The sequence below is a fragment of the Electrona antarctica genome (genome assembly GCF_951216825.1).
Source record: "Electrona antarctica genome assembly, chromosome: 5".
Classification (NCBI taxonomy): domain Eukaryota; kingdom Metazoa; phylum Chordata; class Actinopteri; order Myctophiformes; family Myctophidae; genus Electrona; species Electrona antarctica.
Window position 1 is genome coordinate 37,049,695 of NC_136810.1, and position 20,000 is coordinate 37,069,694.

A 20,000-nucleotide genomic window follows, 5' to 3' on the forward strand; every position below is an offset into this window, starting at 1 on the left:
TGTGTATCTGCTCCATCTCGTTGACCTCGGCGATCGACTCCCGGAGCTCCTCGGCAAACTTCCGCAGCTCCTCTCCGCTGGGGGAGCAGAAACTGACCAGCTGTTTCTTCTCGGACGTGAACGGACTTAGCATTGTGATGCCATGGGCGTAGTCTGGTGGGACACATCATAATGACTTAGCATGGTGATGCCATGGGCGTAGTCTGGAGGGACACATCATAATGACTTAGCATGGTGATGCCATGGGTGTAGTCTGGTGGGACACATCATAATGACACAATGACTTAGCATGGTGATGCCGTGGGCGTAGTCTGGTGGGACACATCATCGTCATGACTTTGAGTGCTTTCATCGCAAGTTAAAGTACTCAAATTGTTCCACAATCGTTAAACTACCTGCTATTTTTGAATAGCCAAAGTGGTTAATATATATGTTGTAATAAAGATCGGAAAAGTATAACTAGTAACTACAGCTGTCAAATAATTACAATAACAAATAATGTACAATATTTGATGTAGTGGAATAGAAGTATAAAATATATCAATTCAAAACATGGAAATATAAGTAAAAGTAACTCAAAACTGTACTTAAGTCCAGTACTTACAGTAAATGTGCTTCTACCACTGTTTACAGCATAATTCAAAGATTCTGTTGCTTAGGAACACTTGGCCAAAACGTATGCTTGCAGCTTTTTAGCTGGAGGTGTTTGTTGCCTGGCAGCAGTGGGTATAAGTGAATACTCTGTCAGGGAATTGTCAGAACTACACAAACTACGTCTGCAAATCCTGTTGACAGTGAGATGCTGCAGAAGACTCCAAAATATATCATGCATTGCTCTGCCAATGAAGAGAGGAGAAACTGGGGCTTTGGTTGAGCTGCGCAGGGAATGAACACGACAACAGATGGCTGCTGTATATAGGGCCCAGCAAAATATCACAAAAGTTGCGTAAACATTTGTCGCTTCCAGCCTGCATCCTTGTTGTGGGGCAAGTAGGACCCTAGGAGAGACACAGATCAATCACTTTGCTAGAGTGACAGGACGAGCTAATGTGCCGGTGCTGACGACACACAGAACGCTGGATGCATAACAGCCAAGCACTGGTCATTTAATTAAGCTACATACACATTCATATAATCTATATTTTTTCAATGAACAGATTTAACAGTTAAAAAACCACCCAATCTAAAATAAACTTGGGGCATGAAAGATTTCTGCAGATGTTTTCGCTAAGCAATTACATGTAGGCCTATATAGTTCGTTCATTCAATAAGGTCTTTCCATTCTGTGTGTGAGTGACGTGTGTTCATAATATCCCAGATGCGGAGATAAAGCTCTCTTCCTAATAGCTTGTACTTGTACGTATGTTGAGCGCAAGCCTCGTCTTTCCATTAGTTTTCCGTTCAATCTTTAGTCGGCAAATGAGTAATTTTACAAACGCAAAGTGTGTGAATTGTCATTCACACCGTTCAGCTATGGTTCAGTTTGCCCCACAACACGGCGAGGGGGCGTAGATCAGAGAGACGAGATGTTGCTTGAAACTATAGTATTGCGTGTACTGTAGCAACTTCTTACATTCGTTGCTGAAGAGGTGGAACTGCATGCCGAGCAGCCCCATGGCTTTGCAGAAGGTGTAGGAGGCTGAGCTTTTCTTCTTGGGACAGAGCTTCAGGATCTGTAGACAGAAACACCACATGGTGTTGGTGGTGTCACACACGGACCATACAGATCTGATCTGGCGTACTTTAGTTTAGCCCACTGACTATAACTGACTTGACAGGACTGTTGACAAGACATTTTTCCAAAGGATGTGACGGTTTTTCTTGTGTTGTTTTTGAGGAAGCCACTGGATTCCTTTCATGTCAGTACTGTATGAAAATGTACTTGCAGAGACCTGAAATGTGCATGAAATAGGTATATTAACAGTACATCCACTCCCTCATACAGGTAAGTGGACAATATGTAAACTCAGGTGTCTACAAGTACTAATTTATGATTTTATTTTGTATTGCTTTTTGTAATAATGATATGCCCAAAATAGTGACACCAGGCTGAAAGTGGTTAATGTACTCTCAGTGTTCTGTACTTGATTTTAGACCGTGGAAGAGTGAGTAAAAAAAATAGTCTTTGTGTCTGTAGAAAATGTTAATGCATGCTATCTAAAGTGTCTAAAGTCTAAACCTCTAACATTAGTATAGTGTGCAATTAAAAACAGTAATTTGAAATTAATTACACCTTCCACAGCCATATGTATGTATTCTTATGTTGAAGGACTGCATCCTGGTGCCCGTGTGTTCCTCCAGGACTAGTAATTACAGGCCGTAGAATCTTTACCAGCAGCAGGTCGTTAAAGAGGAAGACCTCTCGCTGCAGCTGGGTCAGCTTCTGTTTGTGAGGCTTGTTGGCATCGGGAACCTCAAACAGACGACAGCAGCACACAAGACGCCTGTGGGGCACAGCCAAGATCTACAGTGGGACAGAGAGTTCCAAGAGAGAGTAGGAGGAGTAGATGGATGGCAGAACAGAGGAGAGGAGTGCGATAAGAGATGACAGTGAGAGATAAAGCCTAGTTGTATATTACTGTACTACTGTATAAGGAAAGCTATGGTTCATCATTCGTGACTCTGGGCATTTATAATCAGCCAGTCAAAGCTGTGAAGCATTACTGTAATGATGCAGCGTGAGCTGCTGGACATTTTACAAGGCATTAGCCAAGTGGCTCACAGCCTACTACAGACTTTCCAAATTAAGTCCAAGAGCCAAAAACACTGGCTCATAGGGTTGTCTTGCACTGTAAAAATAAGGCTTAAGAGGCACTAGAGGTTAATGGAATTAGCACCCAGTTAAGACAACACAAGATCAAGTAGGCTAGATCACACGTGAGTGGCACACACGAACAATATTGCAAACCCAATTCCGGATAAGTGGTAGAAGATGTATACTTCAAGTGATGACATTTGGCCCTTACACAAGGATTAAAGTACACGTTTGTTCACCACACACACACACACACACACACACACACACACACACACACACACACACACACACACACACACACACACACACACACACACACACACACACACACACACACACACACACACACACACACACACACACACACACACACACATCTAGCATACTAATAACGGACTCACAGTTTTCAGTCCCAGGATGGACTGTTCCACTCGGCTGACGTAGGTGACATGGTCTTCGTTGGAGCGTAGCTCTCTCTGCTGAATCCTCTCATAAATGCCTGCCACCATGTCCCTGGGAATGTCAGCCCCGTCATCCACCCCTGGGGGAACACAGCGGGTGCATGGAAGGCCAGCCTTTTTTTAATCCATTTTTAATCCATCTTAAAGTACTGATTAATTTGAAGTCTAGACGAAAATCGTCCCTGTAGGAATTAAAGACGGGTTGAAAGATTGATCAAAATTCTATGACTTATAAACAGACATGAATAATGTTTCGTCGACACTGAATCACTCATTCACATATAAGTTCAGTTTGAGTAACATTGGAGAAACTGGTAATAACCACAACATCTATGACTAGAGACTAACGGGAAATTGTCTGTGCGTGCGACTGTGTGTGCGTGTGCGTGTGTGTGTGTGTGTGTGTGTGTTTAACAGTTTCATAGCACCTTCTAGTCCACATGTTGCATGGCTCAAAGGTTTAACTGAAATTCAGTAGCATGCAGCTTGGCTAATTCAGGGATCATCTTATTCCCCGTCAGGATTAATCAATTAATTCACCTCGTATTGCCAGGATTTCCCCCCGTTCAACCCTTATTTTGAAGAGCCAAAACCTTAAACCGGATGTTATGTTGTTCTTACTACTAGTGTGTGTGTTATCGCATCCACTTCCGGTCTTGCGATCAGGGCAGAGAAAGCCTGACCGCGACCATGCAGCATCAACTATGGGCCGTGGAATAAATCTTTATTTGACCAGAAATTCCATCTGGGACAAGGAATTGGAGATAAAGGCAATTAAAAGAAACAGATAGAGTGGGCGTGGGTGCGCGCAGCGTTCAAGATGGCGCGCTCCAGTCTTGTTGAAATCATAACCCAATGCTAATGTAAGTAGCATTAGATCTCGATCGATCAAAAGCACTATAAAAGACCAATTAACGTTAATCTACGCCAATGGCGGTGGGCCAGATTGATTCAAATGATGCAGATTCACGCCAAAGGCAGGCTCCGAGTTAAGATCATAACTATCAACGCCAATTTTAACTGTATTCCATTGAATGTGGAAAAGTGTTCAATCTAACCTGCGCGTGTGTGTGTGTGTGTGTGTGTGTGTGTGCGTGCGTGCGTGCGTGCGTGACTGTGTGTGTGCGTGCGTGCGTGCATGCGTGACTGTGTGTGTGCGTGCGTGAGAGATCTAAAAATAACTGATGTTCAAACACCACTTGTGATAAATTGCAATTCATTATACCATCCCTTCCCCTCAGAGACACTGACCCCCCCCCCCCCCCCCCCCCCCCGCCCCACCACCACACACACACACACACACACACACACACACACACACACACACACACACACACACATACTCGTATTACACACACTTTCTTTCTCACTCTTAATTTCATTTCCTATCTTTTGCTACTGTATATGCATCAGTTCTTTTGATGCTTGGTTGGATGATAAAAAACAGATGACACCCTCAGAAGAAGTACAGAACAATATTTCTCGTCTCTTTTCCCTTCTTTTCTTTTTGTGTCTCCCAGTCGCACGCACGCACGCACGCACGCACGCACGCACGCACGCACGCACGCACGCACGCACGCACGCACGCACACGGCTACCTCTCAGGTTGCGTATGAAGTCGTCGAGGCCCATCTTGCGCTGGGGCTTGATGTTGGGCGAGTACATGTCGGTGTTGAGGAGGACCACGGCGAAGGCCAGGATGAAGATGGTGTCCGGGTTGTGGAACTGCTGCACCACGTCTGGGTTACACATGCAGTAGCGCTGGCTGAGGAGGAGGGCGACACACATGTAGGACAACGTGTTATTCAGGATGAACAGACACGTGCTCAGACACGTGCACACACATAGACATCAAAGGGGGCTTCAGCCCCATGGCCTTTTACCCGTCTGTAAAAGAAAACCTCCCAGACCTTGAATGCAGCATTTACTATATGGTGCCATGCCATACCCGAAGGCAGCATTCAGGAGAATTGCCTTTTTCCGAACTTTCCTGAACTGCATTCCTGGTTCAATTCAGTCCTTTAGGTTTGTGCCATTGCCTGTTCGAACTTTGAGTTTGTTCTACAAGTGCACTTGTAAGTATACAGCTCTGTAAGAGCACAGTGGCTGTAATTTAATGCTTTGAAACGTGTATTTGTTGCTTAGGCATGCTATTTGGGGCCGGTGATGATGCTGTATGGTTTTATGCTGACCAACGGGTATTTCCGGAAGGAATAATTGTTGGTGTTTGCACTTCAGCTTCCACCGGCCGCGTCTTCTCCGGTGTTAAACTAGTTGTCAGTTTGCTGCGGGGAAGCTGTAGCACGTGATGCTGCACTGTGTGACTGACCAGCAGGCATCACTTCACATCCTTAGCACTGCAGTGCAGCTGTACAGTAGGCAGTGGTGGAAAGTAACAAGTACATTTACTTAAGTACTGTACTGTAAGTAAAATTATGAGGTATGTCATCGAGTATTTCCAATTTCCAATTTCCATCTACTCCACTACATCTCAGACCAAAATATTGTACTTTTACTCCACTACATTTATTGGAAAACATTAGTTACTTGTAGATTTTGATTATTATTACAAAACATACATTGACCCCACATTTATACATTTGAAAACATGTAATGGGACATTCTGCATAACGAGAACTTTCTACTTTTGGTACTTTAAGTACATTTCGATACCAATACTTTTGCACTTTTACTCAAGTCAAATTTGTACTTCTACATTGCAGTATTGATACTTTTACTTTAAGTAAAACATGTGAGTACGTGTTCCACCACTGGTTTCAGCCCACATCGTCTCTGGGCTTCTACAGAAAAGAACATCCTCCGTGGCAGACGAGAGGCTGAGCCACTCTGGAGACTGTAGACACCACACTGTCCACAGTGTGACGGGAATTCATTCTGCCTCAGTTAAGCTAACGATATCCCGTCTGTCGTCAGATCAGAGACGGAGAGTGAGTGCATGATTAGGACCACCTCCGATCCATCTCCGCCTACGGGCTTCACTAACCCCCCACACCCCCACGTTTTGGTGGTAACCCTCCCCTAGCTGCACCGCACCACAGCGCAGCGCTCACTCGCTCCCTAGCTTCCCTTCTATCACGCATGCACGCACGCACGGCACGCACACACACATGCACACACACACACGGCTGCCTGCCACTGAAGACACGTGCGTGTGTGCGTGCGTGCGTGTGTGTGTGTGCGTGTGCGCGCGTGCCGTGCGTGCGTGAGTGAGAGAGATAGAGAGAAAGAGAGATAGAGAGAGAGAGAGAGAGGCTAGACAGAGAGACACAGAGAGGAAAGTATGTGCAGCATCTGTATGTTCTGTATATGTAAAGGAACCGTATGGGTATCATCTTGTGTATGAGTTACTGAGTGGTGGGTACGGTAGGCCTACTTGACACACTGAGCATGTGGGTGTGCATTTGCCTGTTCATGCCTGAGCAGCCCGATCACAATAAATACAATGTTTTTTGTACGTATCACCATTTTTACACAACCCTTTCATTTAAAAACTAGCTTATTCTATCTCCCTATCTGCGTCATTATGAAAGTTGTATGCCAGCTGGCACTGTATACACCTCTCCCTGTGAAATAACTACTCATGACAGCCTACAACCCATTGCAAACGGATGACATAACAACTGTTTTACATAACAGACATGAAAGGGGATGCCTGTGGTCCTCGTGGTATAGTCCCTGCATTGTTCTGACCTGCAGTGAGAACAGGGTTGCAACTAACTCCATTGTGGACTCTCCTCTCCTCTCCTGCCATTCCTTGTTTGAAGTGGTTTTCCTGATCACGTGTAATTACATTTCAGGCATTTCGCTGACACTTGTATTCAGCTATTGGCTGGCTCAGGGATTCAACGTGACCCGTTTAGTATAGTCATCTCATCTGACATGTCCCACTTCAGACCCAGCATATAACAAAATTGCCCGACTATAGAGCAATCTGAAGACATTAAAGGCGATTAACCTTTATTTAAACAGGCCTTACATTAATAGCTTGACAAGAGGCATTAGCTTTTTGAAGTGGGAGATGGGGGCATTGAAACAACACAACTCCTATAGCATGACAGAATAAAAACGGTATCTAGGGGTTTAGGCTTAAAACAAATAAATAAAGTAGACAACATACTGTAAATAGCCCTAACACTGCAAAACTGGACAACAATCAGAGCATATAAGATGTAAGAGCCATTGGCAGTTCATAAAGAAACATGCAGTTCCAGCATCCACGTCCACAATATGATTGATATACCTGCAAACTGTGTGAGTGAGTGTGTGTGGCTGTGTGTGTGTGTGTGTGTGTGTGTGTGTGGGGGGGGGGGCAATCAGAAGTCCATGAAAATGTAGACATTTAAAGGACATATCAAGGTCAGAAACTGTCAGATCATTTGACAATGTGTAGATAAATCATCGGTGTCTGTCTACGGTAGATTCAGTACTGCTGTATTGAGCCTGAGACATCATGGACACTAACATTAAACGTGCAGGAAAAGGCCCTGGGTGGTGTCTGTCCTCTGCACATAAAATGCTATGAATGACACTTGATCACACATCAGGAATGTGGACCTCTACAACTCTTGTACGACGGACACGTCGGACAGGGTCTGAGAGAGAAGGACAAGGCTGGCTGAGGCACTGTGTCAGCCAGGCACCTGGAACTGATGCTGTGTCAGCCAGGCACCTGGAACTGATGCAAACAGTGCAGCTGGAAGGGAAAAGACACGCACCACCTGCAGTAAATAGACAGACACACTGCGGCGTGACAGCGAAGCTAGGAACACTCCAGACACTGATTTTTATTTTCATCCCACGATTTCTAACCCCATTTTTTCAACCAGTGTCAATTATCTAATGTAGGCGCTACAGTCACTGCCAACCTGGGGAGAGCAACGGACTGACCTCTTACTTCCTTCACTGCATTAGGCCACTTCCTTTCACCTGACAGGGGGAGTTTCTCTGTTTGGACGTAGCGTGTGGAAGGAACACGTTATTCCAACTAGTTCCTTTCCCCTCCATCAGGCGCCCCGGCTGGCCAAGGGGAGAAAGTATAGAGACCAGGATTACTGCATGTTTTTTGTGAGGGTACCTACCCTAGGAGACACAGGAAGGACATGCAAACTCCAAACAGAAAGGCCCTTTCACCAACGCACTCATGACGCAGAGGAGAGAACACGCCCCCAACGCCCACATCGGGAATCGAACCCAGGACCTTCTAGCTGTGAGGCGACAGCGCTACCGACTGATTCTTGATAGGAGGGATTGAAGGGCAGCCATCCAGGAGCCCTGAGTTAGGTTTACACTGGCAGCCAAATCTAGCCTGAATCTAGCCTGAATCAGATCTGTGTCACTTCAAGATAGAAATCCGATTTGCTTAAATAAGTCTAAATGCAGACAGGTCACATGGAATCCGATTTTTTCAAATGTGACTTGAGTCACATCCAGAGGTGGTTTCAAATCCGATTTAAATCCGATCTGAGGAGATCTGTCTCAGTCTGAATGCAACGACCACATGAAGTGACCTGAGTCACACATCAAGCTATCCAAACGTCACCCGCAGCGCGACCCGAGCGCTACTAACGTGACGTCATACAGAGCGCGAGTATTTTTATTTAAGTAAACAAACAAGAGAGAGAGAAAAACAACCAAACGAGAGCAAAAGAAAACAAGCGAGAGGACAGAAAAGAGAGGAAAACAATATTGCAACACACGTTTGTTTTATAGGAATAATGTCACTTCATTATGTCAGCACTACAGCGGAACGGACAGGCGGTGAAATCTGTACCAAAGTCCTGATGTCACTCGCTCATCCTTTGGTCCAGGGTCGAAAAAGTTTAATTTTAAATCGTCTCATAAGCATTGTGGTCCAAAAAGAAATAAACTGTCAAAACGATATGTCGGGGAGGTGTCTCTGTATCGTTACAACAGTCAGTCACTCATATTTGATACAGTCTCTTTCTAGCGAAAATGTTAATAATTCGGCGGCAGTAACATTAGAGTTGGTCAGTTGATTCTTTATATCCATTTGAGTCAAGCCGCTGTGATAATTTGTTTATTTTTGGAACACAGTTCTTATTTGACGCGATATGAAGAAGTTATTGGAATTCCGAAGGGGGGGGGGGGGGGTGCGGTTAAATGTAAACCGGGTAGGATGTGAAATGACAATGCACTCCTCGATCCTCTTGGGGAGGAGACACACTGGAGGATGCCTCCGTACAATATTCTAAACTTCTCTAAATGTACAGAAACAAGGCCGTTTATGAGGATATATGAGGAGAACGGCTACACGCGGTCCTATCGGCAATGTCAGATAGTTGTTGGTTAAAATAGAAAGGAGAGCTCGTAGTCCCGATGCCAAAAATATTTTTTAATGTATTAATGACTCTCGTCAGAGGTAAATAAAATCATGCAAAGGACATACAATGAGTGCTGGCATTTTCTTCACCTCAACTTATATCTCGAGCCTTGAACCTAGAAGGATTTTGTTTTAACCTGGAGTGCTGCGTTGAGTTGTTAAAATCAGTCTGAATGCACAGATCGGATCTGGTCACTTGCAAACGGTAGTGTGAATGACCGGGCCAAAAGATCGGATTTGAGAAGAAATCGGATTTGAATCGGATCTGACTTGAAGTGACTGCAGTGTAAAGCCGGCCTAGTGTCAGTTATAGTCCGTACTCTTGCCTTCCATCGCATCCGTGTGTCTATAAAGATATCATTTTTTAAACGTTTCAGTGTAGAGAGGGATTCACTCTCTCGACAGCCAGGTATGTCCACTAACTGGTGAGGAGCTGGAAGGTGTTTGTACAAGATGAGTATATGAGAGTGAGTATAAGGTCTGCAAGGTCTTGTTAATATTCCAGTTCCAGTCTGAAAGTATGCTCATAAATTGTCGGGATGGGTGGGCGTGTTGCCATGATGACAAAGCAAGCAGAGCACAACACATTAGGCTAAAACTTCATGAATATCAATGAACAGCACATATTTATAAATATGTATTTGTGCGGTTACCGAGACATGACAAATACTTCCAAACAACTTTGCAAGGACACAGAATGCCTGCCCTTCTTATGACACTTGGATGAGCTATGATATACTGTAGGCTATGCGTTTTCAATGATAAACTGATCTAAGACTAATCCCTTAAAAAAATGTTTTACACAGAATGGAAATGGTAAAAAAAGATCACACTTGTGTGAAGTGAGGGGCTCTCTTATCATCATACATCATCATACACATTCCGGCCAATCACTCTTGGCGTCCTCACTTTTTATCCTCACTTTTTAAGCCCTCAGCCAATCAAATCATCGCTATGGGGACACAATAGCACAGTAGGGAAATAACAACGTCAAAAAACCCACTAGATCAAGGGCTTCAAAAACATCTGCCTCACTGCACAATTATTTAACCTGGCCTGCAGTGCCATGAGAGTTAAGGATGCCGACATCTTCAGGAACCCTGAATGTGTTCCCTATATAACCTATGGGCCATATGCAGACCGCAGACATCAGGAACCCTGAATGTGTTCCCTATATGACCTATGGGCCATATGCAGACCGCAGACATCAGGAACCCTGAATGTGTTCCCTATATAACCTATGGGCCATATGCAGACCGCTTCAGGAACCCTGAATGTGTTCCCTATATAACCTATGGGCCATATGCAGACCGCAGACATCAGGAACCCTGAATGTGTTCCCTATATAACCTATGGGCCATATGCAGACCGCAGACATCAGGAACCCTGAATGTGTTCCCTATATAACCTATGGGCCATATGCAGACCGCAGACATCAGGAACCCTGAATGTGTTCCCTATATAACCTATGGGCCATATGCAGACCGCAGACATCATATAAACATATAAACATATAAACATCTTCAGGAACCCTGAATGTGTTCCCTATATAACCTATGGGCCATATGCAGACCGCAGACATCAGGAACCCTGAATGTGTTCCCTATATAACCTATGGGCCATATGCAGACCGCAGACATCAGGAACCCTGAATGTGTTCCCTATATAACCTATGGGCCATATGCAGACCGCAGACATCAGGAACCCTGAATGTGTTCCCTATATAACCTATGGGCCATATGCAGACCGCAGACATCAGGAACCCTGAATGTGTTCCCTATATAACCTATGGGCCATATGCAGACCGCAGACATCAGGAACCCTGAATGTGTTCCCTATATAACCTATGGGCCATATGCAGACCGCAGACATCAGGAACCCTGAATGTGTTCCCTATATAACCTATGGGCCATATGCAGACCGCAGACATCATATAAGTTAATGGCAAGGTGCTAACAATGTGCAACTTCCCATTGGCAGCCCATTCATCCAAACAGAAAAGCACTGAAAGCATCTGAAAGCTTGAATTATTCTCTTTTTATCCTCACAGCAGGGGTGGACTGGCCACAGGACGTACCGGGCATATTCCCGGTGGGCCGCGACCGTAGGGGGCCGCTCAAGTTATGATATTTTTTTTTACAGATAAACAGGCCAATAGGCGGCAGGCCACCAGGAAAGGTACCGCGGACCAGTTCGGGCCTGAGCCATTCTGCCAGTGCCATCATGATAATTTCACTGTACCTGTATCAGTGAGTGATAAATAGACCCTCTTCTATCTTGAATCCTTTTGCCACCATCATTCTTGTGAGAGCAACAAAGGGTTGTGTAGTTGTCTGTTGGTTTGTATCATTTATGTTGTTCTGTAAAAGTGGTGGTATTAGGGCTTGTTTGTTTGTGTGTGCCTCGACGAAGTGGGCGGTAGAGTTTCTGCTATCTGCACGCTGGTTGTGGTGGGCCAGTGTTTTTTTTGTCCCAGTCCACTGCATCAAATGTTTGTTAAAAATCCACCATAGACATGTTATGAGCTACTTTGTGTCCTTGCAGGTGATTCTTTTTCTAACAGTACGTTTTAACAGCGGGTGAGCATCGGCCGACACATCACCCAATTGCCCAGTATCGCCCAAAAAGATTTTATCTTTTCGGGCGACATTGCTCCGCCCACTTTTCGACCATCGCCTGCTCGCCTGCTATCGCCGGTAGTCGCCGGGTCCCATAGACAAATAATGCACTTCCGGAAAATTCGTCTGGCTGTCGGCCGCTGTTAAAACGTACTGTAAGTGTTGCAGTTTGGAAGTGCTTGTTAGATATCACTCAACTGCCCTGCGTACCACCTGTTTTGAATTTGCACATAATGCAGGAGGCAGCAGGACATTGCTTTACTGAAAACGAGTACTTCCAAAATCTGATGACAAGATGGCCACGGTCTGCAAATGGTCAATACCCATAGAGTAATAGGATAGGATAGAGACTGAACCGGAGCATTAGCCCCGCCCCCCCTCTACTTCTGCATTTGCCAACCAAATTTTGGTTGGCAAATACGGAAGTGCACCCGAGCGCTCAATGTTAAAGCCCAGCTGCACGGGGTTTCCTCGTCATCGGGTTCGCCTGCAGTTCACGCTCCAACCACTAGGGCCAAGTGCTTCAACGCTGGAGAGCCTCACTGGGGGCTTTTTTTTAAGATTTGTTTTTGGCTTTTCTGCCTTTATTGATAGATAAAAATGAAGACAGACACAAGTGAACAGGACTCGAACACACGATGCGCTGTCAGGCTAGAGCCTATATGTGGCATGCGCCTGGACCACTAGGCCAGCGGGCGCCCTGGTCCCCTTACCTTTCTTCTTTATTTATTTTGTATTGTTTCAGTTGTTTCAGTTGGTCTTAAAATAAGCTTTCCTTATAATAGCAGTGGTTTTGTCCCCCTATTTCAGGAGGATAATGTCACAGCAATTTGAAGGAGGAGGCTGTATTGAAAGCAGCATTTCTTTTCTCAGATTGCCTGCAGGAGTCTGCAATGCATTTGTGATTGACACAATCAGAAACCGATGAGGCTTTTATTTTTCCTGGCATGCAGAAACCTCGTAGCCAGAGCTTCTGGTAGTATTTCAGGGTTTAAGTTTTAAGGGGTAATGGGTGTGGCGATTCACTCTGCCACTGCCACTGAATTTAACAAACAAAGTTTGAATTATTCTTTATTGTTTATGTTGCAGAGAATTATATTGTTTATTTTGACTTTATATGTACATGTTTGATGCTTGATTGATGATTGATTGTTGACACCATTGGAGGGAGCAACAGCAACTACCAAATGTGGGTGTGTGGGGAACATGCCAACATTGGTTTTGTGTAAAGGTTTGGTGTAGAGTACTCTGATTATCATTAATTATATATTATTATGTTGATAATTTGTAGAGTAATATGTGACACTTTAAAATGTGTACATGAAATGCAATGTCTCTGGACAATGGGGAATTAACTGGCTACATTGTGGAATCAATTCAGTCACTGCCTGCCACTGCCTGGCTGTCAGGGGAAAAGAGAGGAAAGCACGTCCATATATGCTTGAGATTTGAAGGAGACATAGAGATTATATGTTGATTACATGTGCTATCGTGTCAGGCCGTATGAACCAGCACCGATAAGATGCTACTGCTTTCAGGGGTACGGACACGTTGCGGCTGTGTTCAGCCAGGGGAAAGAAAATATGTGGGAGGTGTGGGATTCCTGCAGGAAGAATGTAAAGAGCATTGTGAAGAGGATCATTATACAGTGTCAGCAAAGTGTCCAAGGAACATCAAGGAGGTGAAGGTGAATAAGATGAGAGCAGGAAGGAGGGGGATGTCATATCCAGAAGCAGTAAAGAGAGTGGAGGAGCAGAATGAGGTGGCAGAGCAAGAGAAGGGGGAAAAGAGGAACCTGCAACGAGAGTTACGTGACACTATTTATTGCTATGGTAATTAACTGCTCGGTTGAAATTGCAAGGGAATCTGAAAGAATCAAGATGATACTGGAAGCAGCTTGACGATATTTAAATGGTGTGGACGTCACTGGGGAGTATCTGGGCATTAATTGTACTGAGGGAAGAAGGCACGTCAATCCAGACTCGGGGTCTGGATGACTGAAGGAACGGATTTCAGAGTGGAATCACTTGGGATGGACAATGTATATGGTTTACAGATTGTAAATAGAGCACGATTCAATACTTCATACAGTAGGTGGCGGTATGCACCTATTGGCAGACAGTAACCTGCCATAATATTAAAGAAGAAGAAGAACTGCCTGGCAGTCAAGCAGCGCTGGCACACCTGAACTTCCATGCGCGGCCAAAAGAAGCTGTCTGCCGGCGTCTCTTCCAGGTTTTTAGACAGCTGGTGGATGGAAATGAAGCTCCACCCACGCGGCTGAATGCCGCTGGGGCAAGCTTTTCCGGGAATCTGGCCGACGCGGCAATCTGCCGTGTGGGAGGAGTAATTTAGTTTTTGGCTGTTTTTTCCATCTGTGCCTTTCAGCAAACACTACCTACACTAGGTCAGAGTGTGACAATGGGCAAGGTTTTAAAATTACCGAGACATGACAAATACTTCCAAACAACTTTGCAAGGACATAAAAATAAATAAAAATACAAATAAATGTTGGCATATTTACAGTGGTGGAAAGTAAGCAGTATGTTTGTTTGTATACTTCTACAATTTTGATTATTATTATTTACTAGTTACTTTGATTATTATTACAAAACATACAGTAACCACTTCAGCCCTACATGTTTCGGCCATTTGAACATAGCCGATCTACAAGGCCACAATGCGTCGCAATGCGACGCATTGTCAGCTTGTAGATCTGTTATTTTCAAAAGATTGAAAATATGCATTGTGACTACTTTTTACTTTTGGTACTTTAAGTACATTTTACAATACTTTTGTACTTTTACTCAAGTACGTTTTGAATTCCGGACTTTTACTTGTAACGGAGTAGTGGGGGAAAAGGAAATATATGAAAGAAAATATATTTTGCGTGCACCGTCCCTCACACGCGGCGCAAAACATTTGGGGGTTTTAGGGAAACCAAACACAATTTGGGGTGGTGTTGTTGCAGGATCTGCTCAGAAAACATAATATAGAAAATGAGGCATGACAAGAAGAATTCAGACTTCAAAATATGAGCCACTTTTACTCGAATAACACAGAGTCAAACTTACATGACAGGATACATGCAACGAGAATACTCAGTTGTGACTCCAGAACAACAAATACTCACAGCTTTTATAGCATTTAGAAACCTCACAGTAGCCAACAGATGCCAGCCCATCCCATCACCCCTTGGGTCATAAGATAACAAGAGTTGAAGACACTAGTGACCACCTGGACTGAAACAATAAACCATCATTGCCTTCAAGGCAACATAAACAACAGACCACAAGAACAGCAGATTACAGTCAATCAGTCGATGAGAATATAAATTATACGTAGCTTGCGGAGTTAGTTCAGTCAGAGTTACTCGAGGGGGTTCATGCCATGCTCAAGGAGCATACTATACTCAAGGGGTTAACATGCTGCATTACTATGTGGGTGTGTAAATGTGTGCAAGTCCCACACGTCATTCGCTGATGGGCAGTCAGCTGACCAATGTCTTCCTCTGCATATGCAAGGACTGTCTAAAGAGGACGAGACGCGAAGACCGTACGGGCGACACCATGTTGCTCCATGGTGCTCCATGGAAGGAAAGAAACATGCGCCGTTGATACCAGGAAGTTGTACATGCACAAATTTGGGCATGTACAACTTCCTGGTCTCAACTCCTGGTCTCAACTTCCTGGTCTCAAATATGGTGCAAGGGTTTTAACAGCATTTCTATTGATTGTGAATTGTGTTTAGTATGTCTCTCCTGTGTTCCTCTTGAGTCTCTCCTGTGTTCCTCTTGAGTCTTGATTGAGTGGGGAAAGTACCAAGTGCTATAGTGCAAGAGGGGTGTCTGTTTTATGTTTCAAGAGCTCTTGTGTTATTATCTTAAGTTAATAACGTGGCGCCTGAAATGTTTTCATGTATTTGGAATAGGTTTAGTAAAACCGTATATAATTGTGTAAATCAACTCATGGGCCATAGTTTGCCATTTCGTTACCAATTAGCTCTGTGTTCTTGGTATGGTCTCACCTAGTGTAAAAGGGAGACTACAGGATGCTGAGGTTCAGTAGGGGCTTGGGCAACAAGCAGGTAACACCTGCTAGGGTCCCTTTATGGAAGGGGTTACTAATACAATTGTTTTGTTTTTGTTAGGCCTTCCACTGTAAATACTGCTGCATCAGGGAAAAATAAAACACTCTATGGTACCCTACCCCTCCCCGCTCTGCAGCCCCACTGTCTTCCCCATCACCATCTTCATCACTGTCATCCACACTCACCATCTGCCTGGAGGAGATAAAGGCGTGGATGAAGCACAACTTCCTGCAATTAAACAGCTCCAAAACAGAAGCCATTCTTATCGGCACCCCACACCAAGTTCAATCATCCCCCATAACAAGCATCACTTTCTCTGGCCAGGACATCCCACTTTCATCTGTCGTCAAACAAACCTGGGTGTTACAATGGACCTCTGAAAAACATCATTTTTCCATCTCAAGAACATTGCCAAACTCCGTCCCACCCTCACTCTACCCAACGCCGAAAAGCTAGTCCACGCCTTTGTCTCCTCCAGGTTGGACTACTGCTACACACACTCATCAGGATCCCTAGCAAGAGCCTTCAAAGGCTCCAATACATCCAAAACAGCGCTGCTAGGATCCTGATGAGAGCACATCACACCCATCCTCCGCTCACTCCACTGGCTCCCTGTATCATTTCGAACCGAATACAAGATCTCCCTGCTCACCCACCAGTGCATCCACGGTGGGTGCACTGGTGGGTGAGTCGGTTGACTCATTTAAGAGAGGACTTAAGACTTTCCTTTTTAACAAAGCGTTTTAAATTTTGTTTTAAATTGTGTTCCCTTTTCTTAGATGGTTTTAATGGTGTAATGCTTCTTATTGTTTTTATTTTTATTCTTTTGCATTTGCTCACTCATGGTATTGCTGGATTCTGTCACTTTTTGGAGCCTTACAGTGACATTTAATGTACTTTATACTTCTCATAATTTCTTTGACAGTGGGGGGACACAGGATTACAGGTTTTATAATAATAGCCTACAATAACTTGTGTACACATGTATGACAACTCAATGGCTAAGAGGTTATAGAATATAAACCATTGTCTGGCCCCCCTAAAAGTGGCACACTTCCTGGCCAATAACAGAATAGCGCATATAGAGACCTCAGCTCTAATGTACAACAGCAATAATTAGCAGTGCTAAGCAGCAAGCACGGTCAATAATTAGCAGTGCTAAGCAGAGCTAAGCAGCAAGCACGGTCAGGACCTGGACGAATTAGTGACGTCTCTATTGGGGCCAGATCATGTCAAACCAAGACTGTCACATCTGGCCCAGAATATTGTGATGATCATTGATCTATTATCTTTAACCACAAGGTGTCAGTGTCTGTAGTGTCAGTAGAAGCCTTGGAGTTAAACTACTTGGTCATCATTGAATCAACAAACAGAACAAATATCACCTGATTTCAACCAACATAAATTCTGCCCACTAAGACAGACGTCCCTGGATGAATGAGAGAGTCCGATCGAGGCCAGATCAACTTAAGTCATATAACTAGTCAGATCGTGCCCAGAATGAGCTATATTATTTCAACTGGTGAAGACGTCCTGGAATTGACGTAAAGATCATCCCCATATGGGCTGTGATCTGGCCTAGACGTCACCGGAGGACGTCATCATAACGTCATGGCTTGCTGGGCTGGCTTCCAACACGGCTTCTAATATCACACACACAAAGTGTGTGTGTGTGTGTGTGTGTGTGTGTGTGTGTGTGTGTGTGTGTGTGTGTGTGCGTGTGCTTCTATTTCACTGCACATTTCATCTCTAGACCATGAATATTTATTGTTTAGATTTGCATAGAACTAAGGGAGCCAAATAATCAGATCAGCAGTGGTGTAAAGTAACTAAGTACATTTACTTATGTACTAATCTTGTGTATTTGTACTTGAGTATTTCCAATTTTCAATACTTTTACCAATACTTTTGACACTTTTACTCAAGTACATTTTGAATTTAGTTGCAACAAAGTATTTCTATATTGCAGTATTGATACTTTTACGTAAGTACTACTACTACTACTACTACTACTACTACTACTACTACTAATAATAATAATAATAATATAGCGCTTTTCATGAGCACTCAAAGGCGCTTTACATGTGTAGTGGCCAGGGGGGGGGGACATCTAATCTAAAAGGACAACTTTATTAAAAACAAGTCAGCTTAGAAATGCTAACCTATACAGGTGGGTTTTCAGTGCGGTTTTGAAGGTAGTAGCATCATAATGTGTGTGGGGAGAGCATTCCAGAGGGTGGGGGCAGCCACAGAGAAGGCCCTGTCGCCACAGGTTTTGCGCTTGATCTTTTTGGGGATCACAAGGAGACCAGCGTTGCTGGGCCTGAGGGAATGGGATGGCACGTATGTGTGGCTCGAGGAGGGCGGAGAGGTAGGGGGGGGCCAGGTTGTGCAGTGCTTTGTAGGTGGTGAGGAGTACAGTACAAGTCAATAATTGAGTACTTTTTTCACCACTGCTCAGCATGAGCATGGCGAGCCGCTATGCTATCCACCTCGACGGTCTCACCTGAAGGCCTCGATGAGTCTCTCCACCTTCTGCGCTTCTCCCTGAACACGAACGTGAGCCTGGAACTTCCTCAGCGCCTCGTCCAGTTCCATCCCGGAGAAATCCATCTCATCCACGACACAACTGCATGGACGGGTAAAACGGAGAGAAGGCAGAGACGGAAAAGAAGGTGTGTGAGAGAGAGAGACATCAAAATAAAAAGCAAGACGGGAGAGAATCGATGGAAATGAAGGCGGCAACACACAGACATTCAGGGCGGGAACACCTTGTTTTAAGCATTATGTTATACTTTAGCTATTGAAAAATAGCAGATCTACAAGCTCGTAGATCTACGAGCTTGTAGATCTGCTATTTCTTTTTTAATCGTGAAAATGTGGCGCAAGTCTTTGAATATACTGTATATTCTGTCAGAGCAAACGTTTTTAACTCAAATCTTTGCTTCTGGAAGGGTCCCTGGAACAACATATTTTCAGATGGGGGTCCACGGCCAATTACATATAATTTTTGGGGTTCTTGACATGAAAATGTTTGAGAACGACTGACATAGAAACATGAGGTTTTTCAGAAAACTGTCAGGATTTAGAAGACATTTGTAGAATCGTCCTCAGGTCTAAATGGGTTATCTCATATAGGCCTTTTCAGACGGGGAGCGACTGACGCGCCTTGTAATTCAATTTCAATGAGAGGTGTGCGTTTCTTTTTTCACGTGGCCCTGTGAAATTGATGCACGCGTGCTAGTTTCGTGCACAAGCCTGCGACTAACTAGACATGGATTGTGGTGAGCTTTTTTTTTTCACGCTGCACGTCTCACGCTCCCTCATGAGCAGACCTGGAGCTGATCCAGGCGACAACGCCCGTTTGAAAGGACCTAACCTTTAAGGTGGTTGCACACTGATGCGTTTCTTCGCTGCGTTTTGCAGATCCGAAAGTAGTAGGCTATCACTAGCTCTCAGCCGGTCAACAACACCCCACTAGACTCCACTAGACAGCTGTGCGGATCAAATCGACCCCGATTCGAAATAACTTTATATGGACAACATTTTCGGTGGCAGTGTGCAAACTTGATTGACATAATGTGAGGTCGATTTTATTTTTTACTTGCCCAAAATTCACTCAGATATTCGTCCGAAAAAACTAAAACAAAAACACACCAGTGTGCAAATACCTTTAATGCCACTGTGCATGTATGCAACTGTATGTCACGGTT

At 44.3% G+C, this 20,000-nt stretch overlaps 1 protein-coding gene across 1 annotated transcript in view; it reads right to left on the reverse strand.

Moving 5' to 3' along the window:
• iqsec3b (IQ motif and Sec7 domain ArfGEF 3b) overlaps window positions 1–20,000 on the reverse strand; it is a gene marked incomplete at both ends in the record, with an annotated part of 68,473 nt that overhangs the window by 7,244 nt on the left and 41,229 nt on the right. Inside the window, 6 exons of the mRNA XM_079500885.1 lie at window positions 1–153; window positions 1,574–1,673; window positions 2,333–2,464; window positions 3,160–3,299; window positions 4,818–4,984; window positions 18,794–18,916. The exon at window positions 1–153 is cut by the window's left edge and continues 6 nt beyond it. Of these exons, the coding sequence (XP_079357011.1) occupies window positions 1–153; window positions 1,574–1,673; window positions 2,333–2,464; window positions 3,160–3,299; window positions 4,818–4,984; window positions 18,794–18,916 (815 nt within the window). The remainder of the gene's footprint in view (window positions 154–1,573; window positions 1,674–2,332; window positions 2,465–3,159; window positions 3,300–4,817; window positions 4,985–18,793; window positions 18,917–20,000) is intronic.